The sequence below is a fragment of the Aotus nancymaae genome, unplaced genomic scaffold (genome assembly GCF_030222135.1).
Source record: "Aotus nancymaae isolate 86718 unplaced genomic scaffold, 86718_ANA_hifiasm-v0.15.2.pri h1tg000029l, whole genome shotgun sequence".
Taxonomy (NCBI): Eukaryota; Metazoa; Chordata; class Mammalia; order Primates; family Aotidae; genus Aotus; species Aotus nancymaae.
In genome coordinates, this window is record NW_026988442.1 from 8643210 (window position 1) to 8657569 (window position 14360).

General features: G+C 51.5%; 1 protein-coding gene across 1 annotated transcript; it reads left to right on the plus strand.

Annotated features, from left to right (window-relative positions):
- The first annotated feature begins 2382 nt into the window (after window positions 1-2382).
- On the plus strand, window positions 2383-4390 carry AVP (arginine vasopressin). The gene is made up of 3 exons (XM_012454959.2): window positions 2383-2535; window positions 3868-4069; window positions 4218-4390. The coding sequence occupies exons 1-3, from the start codon at window positions 2416-2418 to the stop codon at window positions 4388-4390; spliced, it is 495 nt and encodes a 164-aa protein (XP_012310382.1). The 5' UTR covers window positions 2383-2415.
- The last annotated feature ends 9970 nt before the right edge of the window (window positions 4391-14360 follow it).

The following is a 14360-nucleotide window of genomic DNA, read 5'->3' on the forward strand; positions in this document are numbered from 1 at the left end:
GTGGTGGGCACCTGTGATCCAAGCTACTTGGGAGACTGAGGCAAGAGAATCACTTGAACACAGTAGTCGGAGGTTACAATGAGCCAAGATCATGCCACTGCACTCCAGTCTGGGAGACAGAATGGGACTCCATATTAAAAAAAAAAAGTATTTATTTATTTATTTAAAATTAGAGATGACCCAGGCACAGTGGCTCACGCCTGTAATCTCAGCACTTTGGGAGACTGAGGCAGGTGGATCACTTAAAGCCAAAAGTTCGAGACCAGCCTGGCCAACATGGTAAAACCCCATTTCTTTTTCTTTTCTTTTCTTTTTTTTTTTTTTTTGAGACGGAGTTTCTCTCTTGTTACCCAGGCTGGAGTGCAATGGCGCGATCTTGGCTCACCGCAACCTCCGCCTCCTGGGTTCAAGCAATTCTCCTGCCTCAGCCTCCCAAGAAGCTGGGACTACAGGCGTGCGCCACTATGCCCAGCTAACTTTTGTATTTTTAGTAGAGATGGGGTTTCACCTTGTTGACCAGGATGGTCTCGATCTCTTGACCTCATGATCCACTCGCCTCGGCCTCCGAAAGTGCTGGGATTATAGGCGTGAGCCACTGCGCCCGGCCCGGTAAAACCCCATTTCTACTAAAAATGCAAAAATTAACCTGGCATGGTGACATGTGCCTGTAATTCTAGTTACTTGGGAGGCTGAGGCAGGGGAATTGCTTGAACCCAGGAGGTGGAGGTTGCACTCTGTCTCAAAGAAAAAAAAATTAGAGATGGGGTCTTACCATGTTGTGGAGACTGGTCTCAGCCTGTCTCAGTCTCCCAAGTAGCTGGGATTACAGGCATGAGCCTCCATGCCCGGCTCTAAAACTTTTGTATAATAAATTATTTATTTCCGTCCTCACAATGACCCTCGTGAGTTTCCTTACTTCACACTGGCAGAAAGTGAGGCACAGAGAAGTCCAGTGAGCTTCTCAAGCCATGAAATTTCAAGCAATAGCGGCTAGACCCTAAGCCAGGCCACTGGGAGCCAGTGTCCCTGCAATCACAACTGCCCAATGCTGCCTCTCAGAGGGTCCTTGCAGTCCCTGAGGGGTCATTTCTGAAAAGGCCAATGTCATGGCCTGAGTGTAGGAGGCCCCTCCTGGGCTGCTGGGCTCCTCATTGTCCTTGGTGGGGACAGGGCTGCTGTGTCCCCTAGAGCTTCCTGGCAGCACCCGGTTGCACCCTGGAGAGGAGGCCAAGAGCCTGTGGGAACTGGGAGAGCTGCGGGCTGAGCCAGGGGGTGCCTGGCCTGAGCCCCAGACCAGCGGGGCCCTCTGGTGGCCCAGGGAGAGAGGCCATGGCCTCTTCAGACCTGCCACCTTTGGATTAGGAACCAAAAGTGGCTTTCTCAGGCTGGGTCCATTTAGCTGTGGCTCCTCCTGCACCCTCCCCCAGGCCCGGAGCCCCCTGAGCTCCACTCCCACCCCAGGCCTGAGATGCTACCTGCTCTGGCCTCCACAGACTACGGTCCTGGTGAGTGTAGAAATTGGGACAGGCATTGTCAGTTTCCCTGGGGGTCTCCCCACCTTTGAACCTGACTTGGTGAGGAGTTCTTGCTCCCCATAGTAGCTCCCCCGACTCATGTTCCTACCTGGGAGGGAGTGATGGGTCATGTGACAAATGTGCCCGCAAGGCCCCCAGTTTCAGGGCCTGAGTCCCCTTTCCCTGCTCTATGGGTGTACAGGGGTGTGATGTCCTGCACTTCCCCCAGCAGCCTGCCACCCCCTTCAAACCTGTGAGAACAAGCCTGTCTCATTCTGTGTCCCTTGACTCCACGACCGCAGCTACCTTGTCCACGAGGCAGGAATCCCCGTTCCTGGTGCAGCCAGTACAAAGCCCCCGTCCTCGACACCTGGGCTTGTGCTGTTCTTGGTCCCCTATCCTGTTGTCACAGGGCTAACCCTCCCCACACACCTGGCTGTCCCTTGCCCCACCACTCCTGAGCCACGCCTGCCCCTGCCCCTAACACCCAGCTCCTCCGTTCCTCTTGTCTTCTTGGACCCCGAGCCCTTTCTGGGTAACCAGAAAGCTCGGAGACAGTGACCAGGCGACCCTCAGTCTGCCTCTCTCCCTGAATCCAGAGCTCTGCAGTCACAGTAGAGGCAGTTGCTGTCATTCCATGGCCCATGACAGCCCAGCAGCCCGCATCCCTCCCTCATGGTCCCCTGCACAGACAGGCCCACGTGTGTCCCCAGATGCCTGAATCACTGCTGACGGCTGGGGACCTGGCGGTTGTGGGCTCCTGGGGAGCCACTGGGGAGGGGGTGGTGGCCACGTCTTGCCTCTGAGGGAACACCTGCGGACATAAATAGGGAGCCAGCAGAGGCAGCAGCACAGAGCCACCAAGCCGAGCTGCATACGGGGCCCACCTGTGTGCACCAAGATGCCTGACGCCATGCTGCCCACCTGCTTCCTCGGCCTACTGGCCTTCTCCTCCGCGTGCTACTTCCAGAACTGCCCGAGGGGTGGCAAGAGGGCCATGTCTGACCTGGAGCTGAGACAGGTACCTCCCACCATGGGCCATCTTGGGGCTGCCATAGCGGCAGTGCTGATACCTTGAGTCAGGGGCTAGGAAAGAGGGAAGTCATGGGTGATGGCAGTCTTTAGGGGAAGTGCTGGGGAGGAAGAAGGAGGCATGGCATGGCAGGGCAGAGGAGCCAATGGAGTGGGTCAGAGGGGACCAGGCTTTTCGGGAGGCTGGGAGAGGCTGAAGGGGCTCCTGGTCACTGTTGCCATCCAGACAGGGATGCAGGGAAGTGAGGGATGCTTCCCCTGTGACTGGGCTTGGGGCTGGATCAGGGAGAATATGGCATCATAGCCTCCCCTGTGCCCATGGCGTTCTTGCACCTGGACTGGCTGGGGCAGCAGAAGCTCCATCCTAGCTGGCATTGGAGGCTTTCCTCATCCAGCCCCAGCCTCCCAGCCACAGGCCCCCAGGCCCCCCTCCACAGAAGATGGCCACTGGTCTGAGCGCACTCAAGTGGGGCAGCCTGTGGGGAAGCTCTGCTGGGAACCTGACCTAATTCTCTAGTCAGGTTTCCTCCATTTCCAGCAGAGCTGAAGGAAATCCAGCTATGCTGTGCAATTCTGTCCAGATGCAATGAGGAGCCGTGGAGCAAATTAGACCACCCAGGCTGGGCTCGAAGTCTAACGCGCTATCCATTGCGCCACAGAGCCGGCTGTTGAAATTAGAGTAGCTAGGTGGGCAACCCCTGAAGCCTCTCGTACTCCTGGTTGGCTCCTATGGGGTCCTGAGGCACCTGGGTGTCCGTGACCTCTGTGCCCTCCTCTAGGGCTCAGGCCCCTGCCACCCACCTGGTAGGTCATAGGCGGCTGAGCAAGGGGGTCAGGGTCCCAGCTGAGGCCCAGGAGCTTGGGGAGGGAGGGGGGCAGAGGAAGGGCCAGGGATTTGGATGAGCAGGGCCTCTGTATGGTGGAGTGGGGAGGGGGTGGACCCCAGCTCAAGCCGCAGCAGGGCGAGGAGGAAGGAGGAAGGGTCTGGAGTGGCGGGGGGTGGGGTGGGGGCAGCTTCAAGAGTAGCGCCCACCAGCGATGGCCCTGGGGCTAGAGGAAGGGCTCTACGGGAGACCATCCCCATATGACGGTGAGGACGCTGAGGGCTATCACTGAGAGGTCATCCAAGAACCCAAGGTGCTGATCGGATTTTGACGCCCCGCCCTTGACTGCGGAAGAGGCCCCAGCGCCCTTGCAGCTGCAGCGCTGGTGTCCCGCCCGCACTCCGCCCCAGACCCAGCATCCCCGCCAAGCGAGTTTCCCCTCCAACCTCCGATCTCCGGCTCCCCGCTCCTCCCGCTCACCCCGCCCGTCCCTGCAGTGCCTCCCCTGCGGCCCCGGGGGCAAAGGCCGCTGCTTCGGGCCCAGCATCTGCTGCGTGGACGAGCTGGGCTGCTTCGTGGGCACTGCTGAGGCGCTGCGCTGCCAGGAGGAGAACTCCCTGCCGTCGCCCTGCCAGTCCGGCCACAAGGCCTGCGGGAGCGGGGGCCGCTGCGCCGCCTTCGGCATCTGCTGCAACGACGGTGCGCGGCGGGGGCGCGTTGGGGCTGGGGCGGGTGCTAACCGCGTGGGTGGGGGGGACGCTGGTCGGGGGCGGGGGCAGGGGCGGGCCCCCATCCCGAGCTGCGCCCACCCTAGGGCGCCCGCACTCACACGCTCACACGATCACAGAGAGCTGCGTGATCGAGCCCGAGTGCCGCGAGGGCTTTCACCGCCGCGCCCGCGCCGGGGACCGGAGCAACGCCACGCAGCTGGATGGGCCGGCAGGGGCCTTGCTGCTGCGGCTGGTGCAGCTGGCAGGGGCGCCCGAGCCCTTCGAGCCCGCCCAGCCTGGTGTCTACTGAGCCCCTGCCCGCCCCTACAGCACGGACAATAAATCTCTAGCAATGCAGCGTCTCGCGTCTGTCTCCATCTGTGGCGGGAAGAGGGAAGGGGAGGGAGGTGGGAACGAGGACCCCCGCCACCGCGCCGCCCGGTCCCCCGCCACTGCGCCGCCCGGTCGGTCCCCGGACCTGAGATCGTGGGCAGAGCCACCCCAGAGGAGCGACAGGTCCCGTAGAGGAAGCGATCTGGGACCCTCAGAGGTGTCGCTAGGCCGAGGGACACGGGGAATTGGGAGGCAGGGGAAGGGGAGACCAGAGGCTGAGAGTGGCCTTGGAGCGGGTGGGTTGGGGATCCTCCGGCAGAGGGAAAGAAGTAAAAGCAGAGAGGGGCAAGGCCTGCAGGACAAGACAGCAAGAGAGCAAGAGACACAGAGACAGCAGAATGATGGAGAGAGAGGTAGAGACCTTGACAGTGACCAAGAGAAGAGTGAGAGAGAGCAGAGGGGACAGACAGGCCAAGGGGTGACCATTCTGTCCTCATTTTCATCCCAGGAGACTGAAGCACAAACCGTTCAGGGACCCACCCAGGTCCCAGGACTCCAAGTGCAATGTCAGTTTCACCCAAGGCAGTGCTCGAGTGTGGTCGGAGACAGCGCCACCTGCTGTCCGTCCAGTGTACCCACCACTGGGGCCGCTCAGCCAGAATGGGGGATCCCTAAGGATACAGCCCCACACACCCACAGGCACACTTGGACAGAAACACAGACAAGAAAATAGCTGTCAGGGACATGTCCGCAACCACAAAGACCCTGAGTCCCACATTCAGAGCCACAGACACACCCAGAGAAACACAGACACAGCTGACACGGGGATGGGCAGGAGCAAGTTCACACAGGCTCACGTGCGCAGGAGTGCACTCACATTAGCTCCGGGACATACAGACCCTCCGCCCTTTGACACGAGCCTCTTTGGCACAAAGATGTCCACCGGCACTCCGCCTCTTCCTCTACCCTCTTCCCTGGAGTCTCTCACCCACTTCTTGAACCTCGAACCTTTTCTTGGTCCCATCTGCCCTTTCTCTCCTTTGTCTCTCTTTGCTCTCTCCTCCCTGTTCTGCAGCTCCCGGGCCCCCTCTTGCCTCTCCTTGGCCCCTCCATCCCTCCCCATTTGTCCCCTTGGCCTCTCCATCCCTCCCCTTCTGTCCCCTCACCCCCTCTGCCACCTCCCATCCTTCTGTCTAGGCCTCCTCCGTTCTCTGCATCTTCTCCTTGGGCTTCCTTGCTCCAGGTCTTGGAGCCGCAAGAGGCTGTATCTCCTTCGGGATCCTCCAGAAACTCTGAGGCCAGATGGAGTGCAGGAGGAGGGAAGTCCCCCTGGGTCCTGACCCCAACGCCCAGACTTCTGGCCCAGCCTGGTGACTCAAGCAGCCCAGCCTCAGCAGCCCTGGTCAGAGTCCAGGCACATGCCAAGGTCAGACTGTCTTCCACACTCCCACATGGAAGTGTGGCTCTCACCCCTGATCTGGTTCTGGCCTCCTCTACCAGGCAGTGCCTGACGAGACTGGGTCTAGCCAGTGGGGGCACGGGCCATGCAGGCTTGGGTCACTGCCATGACCTCCTGCTCCTGTCTCATGTGGTCCATTCAGGGCCAGCCCTCATCTGATTGGGGCTGGAGCAGGACCAAACCTAATAGGAATTGATTAACTCTTCCAGACTGGGAGGCAGGAAGGGGCAGGTGGCTTGGCTGCACTGAATCCAATCCAAAGTGCTAGTGTCTGGACTTGGGCACAGTTTCAGAATGAGATCCAGGAACTTCCTCTTCCCAAATACAGACTTAGATACACCTTTCCCTCCACTTGTCTTCTAAGCAATCAGGTGACTAATTCTGGGAAGGGGTGAGGGATGTCTGCCCGCCCATACTTTGTCCAAATGTCCACCCTGCAGAACAGCCTTTCCCTCTTTCTCCTCCTCCTTGAGTCCCCTGACCCAGCTACAGAGTCATTTAGCAGAGAGAGCTCTGGCCTTGTCTGCTCAGTCTCTCCAGGGCAAAGGGGTTGCAGCAAATCTATGACAAGAGTCAAAGCAGAGTGTCCATGCTGGTTCATAAAAATGGTGACATTGGCAGCGTCTCTTTTTATTTTTATTTATTTTTCAGCATCTAAATTAAGGACACAGCAGTGTCTCTTCTTAAATAACTTCTTGGCCAGGTGCGGTGGCTCACGCCTGTAATCCCAGCACTTTGGGAGGCTGAGGAGGGTAGATTGCCTGAGGTCAGGAGTTCGAGACCAGCCTGGCCAACAGGGTGAAACCCCATCTCTACTAAAAATATAAAAATTAGCCGAGCATGGTGGCATGAACCTGTTGTCCCAACTACTTGGGAGGCTGAGGTGGGAGAATTGCTTGAACTCAGGAGGCACAGGTTGCAGTGAGCCAAGATCACATCATATATATGTGAGTCTATTTCTGGACTCTCCAATCTGTTGCATTGATCTATAGATCTATGTTTCTTTCTCTCTTTTTTTTTTTTTTTAAGACGGAGTCTCACCCTGTTGCCCAGGCTGGAGTGCAGTGGCACGATCTCACTCAACAGCCATGTTGTCCAGGCTGGTTTCGAACTCCTGACCTCAAGTGATCTGCCTGCCTCAGCCTCCCAAAGTGCTGGGATTACAGGCATGAGCCACAGCACCTGGCCTAAATCTATCCTTTCTAAAATACTACACTGTTTTGAATATAAAAACTTTATCAGGTTGTGTGGCTTTCCCAACTTTGTTCTTTTTCAAAATTGTTTTGGCTATTCTAGTTCCTTTGTCATTCTATATAAATTTTAGAATTAACTTAATGATTTCTACAAAAAAATCCTATTGAGAGTTTAATTAGAATTGTGTTGGATCTGTCCTGGCGCGGTGGCTCACACCTGTAATCCCAGCACTTTGGGAGGCCGAGGAGGGTCAATCACCTCAGGTCGGGAGTTCGAGACCAGCCTGATCAATATGGTGAAACCTGGTCTCTACAAAAAAAAAAAAAAAAAAAAAAAAATTGTGTTGGATCTTTCAATCAATTTGGGGAGAAGTGATATCTTTAATGAGTCTTCCAAATCAATAAACAAAATATATCTCTCCAGTTATTCAGGTCTTCTATGTCTTCCATCAGCATTTTATAATTCTCAGCATATAGAATTTCTATATATTATGTAAGATTTCTATCCAAAAGATTTCATATTTTTTACACTATTTTATTTGTTTATTTGGGACGAAGTCTCCCTGTCACCCAGGCTGGAGTACAGTGGCACAATCTTGGCTCACTGCAACCTCTACCTCCTGGATTCAAGTGATTCTCTTGCCTCAGCCTCCTGAGTAGCTGGGATTACAGGCGCCCACCACCGCACCTGGCTAATTTTTGTGTGTATATATATATATATATATATATATATATATATATATATTTTTTTTTTTTTTAAAGATGGGGTTTCACCATGATGGCCAGGCTGGTCTTGAACTCCTGACCTCAGGTGATCCACCCACCTCGGCCTCCCAAAGTGCTGGGATTACAGGCGTGAGCCACCGTGTCTGGCCCAATTTTTGTATTTTTAGTAGAGAGGGGGTTTTGCCATGTTGACCAGGCTGGTTTCAAACTCCTGACCTCAGGTGTTCGAAATCTCAGCTCACCACAACCTCCACCTCCAAGGTTCAAGCAATTCTCCTGCCTCAGCCTCCCAAGTAGCTGAGATTACAGGCATGCACCACCACGCCTGGCTAATTTTTAGTATTTTTAGTAGAGGGGTTTCTCTATCTTGGTCAGGCTGGTCTCAAACTCCCGACTTCAGGTGATCCACCCGCCTCAACCTCCCAAAGTACTGGGATTACAGGTGTGAGCCACCATGCCCAGCCTGTGTTTTAAAATTTAATTTCCAAGTAGTTATTGCTAGTATATAGAATTATGAATTATTATTAATTTTATGTGTTGACTTTGTATCCTGTGATGTTGCTAAATGTACTTATTAGATCTAATAATTTTTTTGAAGATTCTTTGGAGTGTTCTACATAGACAGTAATTTCTTTTTTCTTTTTTTTTTTCTTTTTCTTTTTGCTGAGGATTTTTGCAACTTCCTTCCATGCCTCCCCAGTCAGTGTGGCAGCCATGCTTTGCTCAGACTCTGTTTCATTGCATCATGGTCAGGCCATTGTTCCCAGCAGAATCCCGGGGTAATCATGGGGTTCACCTAGTAAATTTTGCTCTATCTATCATGCCTGAAAACAGTCGCTTTATATATTTTATCCAGTTTTGCAACTGCTTATGGTAGGAGGTCTAGTCAGTTACCAGTTACTCTGTGGACAGAAGCAAAAGTTCTATCTTAATATTAAAAGAGAAATGATTGACGCTTCTGCTTTCATCTCGCCTGGGTCCTAGACATGATGTCCAAAGAACAAGTAATATTTTTGTGACATGAGGACAAAAGGTGTCCACTAAGGCTGACGCAGCAGGAAGGCAGAATGGGTAGGGCACTGTGGAATGGCTATACTAGTCCTAAAATGCTGCTCTGTGGCCTATGAGTTGCATGAATAAACTGCACATTCAAGGTGTTATCTGCTGGGTTTTCTGTTACTTACTATAGGTGGGTGCAAAAGTAATGGCAAGAACCTATTAGGTTGTACCAACCTAATGATAAATTCGATCCTAACTGATATAAAATTATAGCACAGAAAAAAAGGTGTCTAACAATCTAATTTATGATTCAAACATCCAAAAAATAATAGTAAATCGGCTGCAGAAGACTAAATTGAAGAGTACATGATGAGCAAATAGGATTTCTTTTTTTTTTTTTTGAGACAGAGTCTCGCTCTGTCGCCAGGCTGGAGTGCAGTGGCGTGATCTCGGCTCACTGCAACCTCTGCCTCCTGGGTTCAAGCAATTCTCTTGCCTCAGCCCCCCGAGTAGCTGGGACTACAGACGCACGCCACCATGCCCAGCTAATTTTTATATTTTAGTAGAGAGGGGGTTTCACTATGTTTGCCAGGATGGTCTCAATCTCTTGACCTCATGATCCGCCCGCCTTGGCCTCCCTAAGTGCTGAGATTACTACAGGCGTGAGCCACCACACCCGGCCTCAAATAGGATTTCTTAATGAATGGAAAGATGGCTCAACAATGGGAAATTTGTTCATATAATTCTCAAAAGAAGATAAACACTGTCATTTCCAGGAGTTCAAAGAGTATCCAGTTACCTAATACTCTCTAGCTGTTCATCAAAATCTCTTCTCTCTCCATATCATATATCTATTGCCACAATAATGCTGGGTAACAAACTGCTCCCAAAATGAGGTGGCTTAAATACACCAATTATTTCCCGTCACTCCATGGGTTGTGTGAATGGTTCTGGGGAAGCTGGCAGAGTTCGGCTGATCTTGACTGAACTTAGTCATACATCTGTTAGCAGCTGATAGCTCAGGTGGGGACTGACTCTGCTCCATGTGGTCTCTCATCCTCCAGTAGAGTAGCTAACCTGAGTGTGTTCTTGTGGTGAGACAGAGGAGAGAAAGAACAAACAAGGTGTACAAGACTTCTTGGGGTCTAGGCTCAGCTTAGGTCTGCCATTCATTACTTCTGCCATATTCTATTGGCCACAATGAATTGCTTGTGACAAACCACCATGGAGACATTTCAAAATAGGTAGATGAGAACTGATTCAAGGAGTAGAGAAATAGACTTCTCTTGATGGGAGAAATTGCAAAGTCACATTGCGGATTTGGCTACAGGGAGAGGTGGAGAATTGGGGCAATGTTTTTGCTATCCACCACAACTTCTTTCATAGTAATGAAATTGTTGCCAGGCGAGGTGGCTCACACCTGTAATCCCAGCACTTTGGGAGGCCGAGGTGGGTGGATCACCTGAGGTCAGGAGTTCAAGAACAGCCTGGCCAATATGGTGAAACCTGTCTCTACTAAAAATACAAAAAAATCAGCTAGGTGTAGTGTTGTGTGACTGAAGTCCCAGTTACTCGGGAGGCTGAGACACCAGAATTGTTTGAACCTGGGAGGCAGAGGTTGCAGTGAGCTGAGATTGTGCCACTGCACTCCAGCCTGGGTGAAAAAGTGAGACTCCCTTTAGGGAAAAAAAAAAAGAAATTGTAGCTATATTTCCCCGCCTCGTTTGCAGTAAGGTATGGCCACATGACCATATTTTTGTCAATAAAAACCTGAGTAAAAGGAAGAGTGGCACTTGAAATCATTTTTTTTTTTAGACAGAGTCTCACTCTTGTTGCCCAGGCTGGAATGCAATGGTGCGATCTTGGCTCACTGCAACCTCTGCCTCCCGGGTTCCAGTGATTCTCTTGCCTCAGGCTCCCAAGTAGCTGGGATTATGGGCCTAACCCACTAAGCCAGGCCGGCACATCCACTCATAAGACAGTGGGTGCAGCTCTTCCCTGCCACGTGCTTTCTCTTTCCACCAGGTGGCATCCACAGCACTCCAGCCTGAAGCATGCAGGCTGTGACAAGGTCTAGGGGATGATGTAACTATACGATGCAAGAAAATGGGTCCTAAATGGCAGGGTGGAACAGAACCAGGAATGTTCATGTCAGCTGATAGAAAAGAGAGGGAAATAAACATCTATCTTCCTTAAGCCCACAATGTCTGTTTACCATTTGAGTGTTTTTATTACAGTAGCCTAACCTCACCTTAACTATAACCCTCAAATTCTGAAACAATTGAAAAATAAAAGAACATGACTTATGGAGGCCAGAATGCTACTTTTATTATTATTATTTTAGAGATGGGGTCTTCCTCTGTTGCCCAGACTGGAGTACAGTGGCATGATCTTGGCTCATTGCAATCTCCGCCTCCTGGGTTCAAGCAATTCTCCTGCCTCAGCCTCCGGAGTAGCTGAGATTACAGGCATGCACCAGCAAGCCTGGCTAATTTTTTTTTTGTGTGTGTGTGTATTATTAGTATAGATGGGATTTTACCATGTTGGCCAGGTTGTTCTCAAACTCCTGACCTCAGGTGATCCACCCCACTCAGCCTTCCAAAGTGCTGGGATTCAGGTGTGAGCCACCTTACCCGGCCAGCCCTCTGTGTTTTAAGGCTGCAAAAGAAAACACTGCGGGCCTCAGATCCCAGGAAAAGAATGGCCCAGTAGGTGGGTGCCTGAGGGGGTGAGGGATCCTGCAGTCTCTCCCAAGGTGGGAAAACCTGGGCTGACACCCCTCTGCTGTGTCAGCCACTGGGGTGCGAGGGAATCTGAGGCACTCAGAGGAGGGACTAGGGACCCAGGGGGAGGCCCAGACATCCCGTGAAAGGTGGACAGGCAGCTTGGAAAGCACAAAGCCGCAGCCGCGTACCCCTGCAGGCGGAGGAGGCGGGTCCCTCAAGTCTCCCGAGGCTGGCACTTCCTCTCCCTGCGGGTGGTTTCTGGGGCCACAGAACTTTGACAGCTTTCCTCGAATACCCCTTTCTGTGTATTAAATTGTTCGGAGCAATTTGAAAAGGATTCCACAGTCTCCACTTTGAGTCACTCCTTGTTCCCTTCCATGACAAATTTCCCCTCCTCCTGACCCCTAGATGTGAGGTCAGAATAGGGACGTCCCCTCACAGCCCCAGCAAAAACCGCTCCACTGTGCCGTAGGCCAGAGGCTTTCAAAAGCCTCACTGCTATTCTCTTTCGCACCTCTTAGTAATATGAGTGTTATTCTGTTAAAACAAACAAACAAACAGGAACACGTTCTTCAAGTATAGTTGACCCTCAGTGTCTGTGAGATATTGGTTCCAGTACCTGCCTTGGATACAAAATCCAAGTAAGTTCAAGTCCTGTACATAAGAAAGCTTAGGATTTTGCAGGCTGGGCGCAGTGGCGCATGCCTGTAATCCCAGCACTCTGGAAGGCCAAGACAGACAATCACTTGAGGCCAGGCGTTCAAGACCAGCCTGGTCAACATGGTGAAACCCTGTCACTACTAAAAATAGAAAAATTAGCCTGGCGTGGTGGCACATACCTGTAGTCCCAGCTACTCAGGAAGCTGAGGTAGGAGAATTGCTTGAACCTGGGAGGTGGAGGCTGCAGTGAGCCAAGATTGTGCTATTGCACTCCAGGTCTGGGTGACAGAACAACACTTTGTCTAAAAAAAAAAAAAAAAAAAGGAAAAAAGAAAAGAGAGACTGGGCGTGGTGGCTCACATCTTTAATGCCAGCACTTTGAGAGGTCACTGACACTGAGGTCAGAAGTTCAAGACCAGCCTCGCCAACATGGTGAAATTCCACTTCTACTAAAAATACAAAAATTAGCAGGGCATGGTGGCACGCACCTGTAATTCCAGCTACTGAGGAGGCTGAGGCAGAAGAATTGCTTGAACCTGGGAGGCAGAAGTTGCAGTGAGCCGAGATTGCACCACTGCATTTAAGCCTAGGCCACAAAGCGAGACTCCATCTCAAAAGGAAAGAAAGAAAGAAAGAGAGAGAGAGAAGGAGGAAAGGAGGGAGGGAAGAAGGAAGGAAGGAAGGAAGGAAGGAAGGAAGGAAGGAAGGAAGGAAGGAAAAGAAAGAGAAGCATGTAACCTATCTACATTCTTTCTATACTTTAAGTCAACTCTAGAATACTTATAATATTTAATACAAGGCCAGGTGCAGTGCCTCAGACCTGTAATCCCAGCACTTTGGGAGGCCGAGGCAGGTGGATTACCTGAGGTTAGAAGTTTGAGACCAGCCTGACCAACATGGTGAAACCCCGTCTCTACTAAAAATACAAAAAAAATAGCTGGTCATGGTGGTGGGCGCCTGTAATCCCAGCTACTGGGGAGGCTGAGGCAGGATAATCACTTGAACTCAGGAGGTGGAGATTGTAGTGAGCCGAGATCGTACCATTACACTCCAGCATGGGCAACAGAACAAGACTCCATCTCAAAAAACACAAAAAACAAAAAACTAATACAATGTAAATATTGTTGAGGGACTAATGAGAAGACAAAAATGTCTGCACATGCTCAGTACAGAGACTTTTTTTTTTCATATATTTACGATCCCAGATTGGTAGATTTCACTGGTGTACATCTCACAGGCAGGAAGTTTCACTACAAACAAAGTGAACCAATCCCATGTATACAGTTTAATGCATTTTCATAAATTGAGCACACCTGTTTCACTAGCTCCCAGGCCAAGAAACAGAATCTGAGCACCACCCAGGAAGCCCTGACACTCTTTCCAGCCACTGCCCACCCAAACCTTGAGGCCCATACATCTTTTTGGCCTGTTTGACGCCACCTGTGAAGGAAATCTAGTACTCTTCAGTATATTTTTTTCAGTCTTGCACCTGTGGGTTCATTCTCCCTGCCCCGCCCTGGTGCTCCTGAGTGTGGGGAAGCCACAGGATTGGGCTGTTCCTGTTTTCTTTGGAGTAGGAGTGTGGGTGTGGCCTTCTGAAGTGCACCGCCCAGCGACATGGGCCCCAGGGTGGGGTGGTGGCGGGGGTGATGTTCTGGGGACCAGGCTTTTATCTGATTCTCAGGGTCTAGATGCAGGCATAGATGTGGGAAGGGAAAATAAATAAATTTCAAATCACAGGACCCCAAAATCACTAAGTCAAAGGGAAAAGTCAAAATGAGAACTGAGTCAGGCAAAGCTGCCTCCCATTTTATTCCTAAATAAGAAACTACAAAGACAAAAAGCTACACACTTCTTTCACAATTTGCCCACAGGGAAACTCCCCGTGAGCCTCATTTCACCCTGGCAATGTAAATTGATAGCTTATCTTCACAGGTGTGGGACAAAGGCCAGGCACAGTCATCCCTCTGCTCACCTGAGACAAATGCATATCTGATTGCTCCTTCTGCTCTGTTGTTTATGTCAAAATGCAGATTCACTGAGCCAGAGTAAGGCATATGTGACTATTCCTCTACTCCCCTCTTGCATGTAAATTGTGTATTCAGTGAAAGGCTGAACAAAGATTCAAAACAAGGCAACTTTTTTTTTTTTTTAAGACGGGTCTTGCTCTGTCCCCCAGGCCAG

Coding starts and splice junctions, on each gene's coding strand:
- AVP (XM_012454959.2), top strand. CDS start 2,416: ATGCCTGACGCCATGCTGCCCACCTGCTTCCTCGGCCTACTGGCCTTC. Junction 2,536..3,867: donor CTGACCTGGAGCTGAGACAG/GTACCTCCCACC, acceptor CCGTCCCTGCAG/TGCCTCCCCTGCGGCCCCGG. Junction 4,070..4,217: donor CGGCATCTGCTGCAACGACG/GTGCGCGGCGGG, acceptor ACACGATCACAG/AGAGCTGCGTGATCGAGCCC.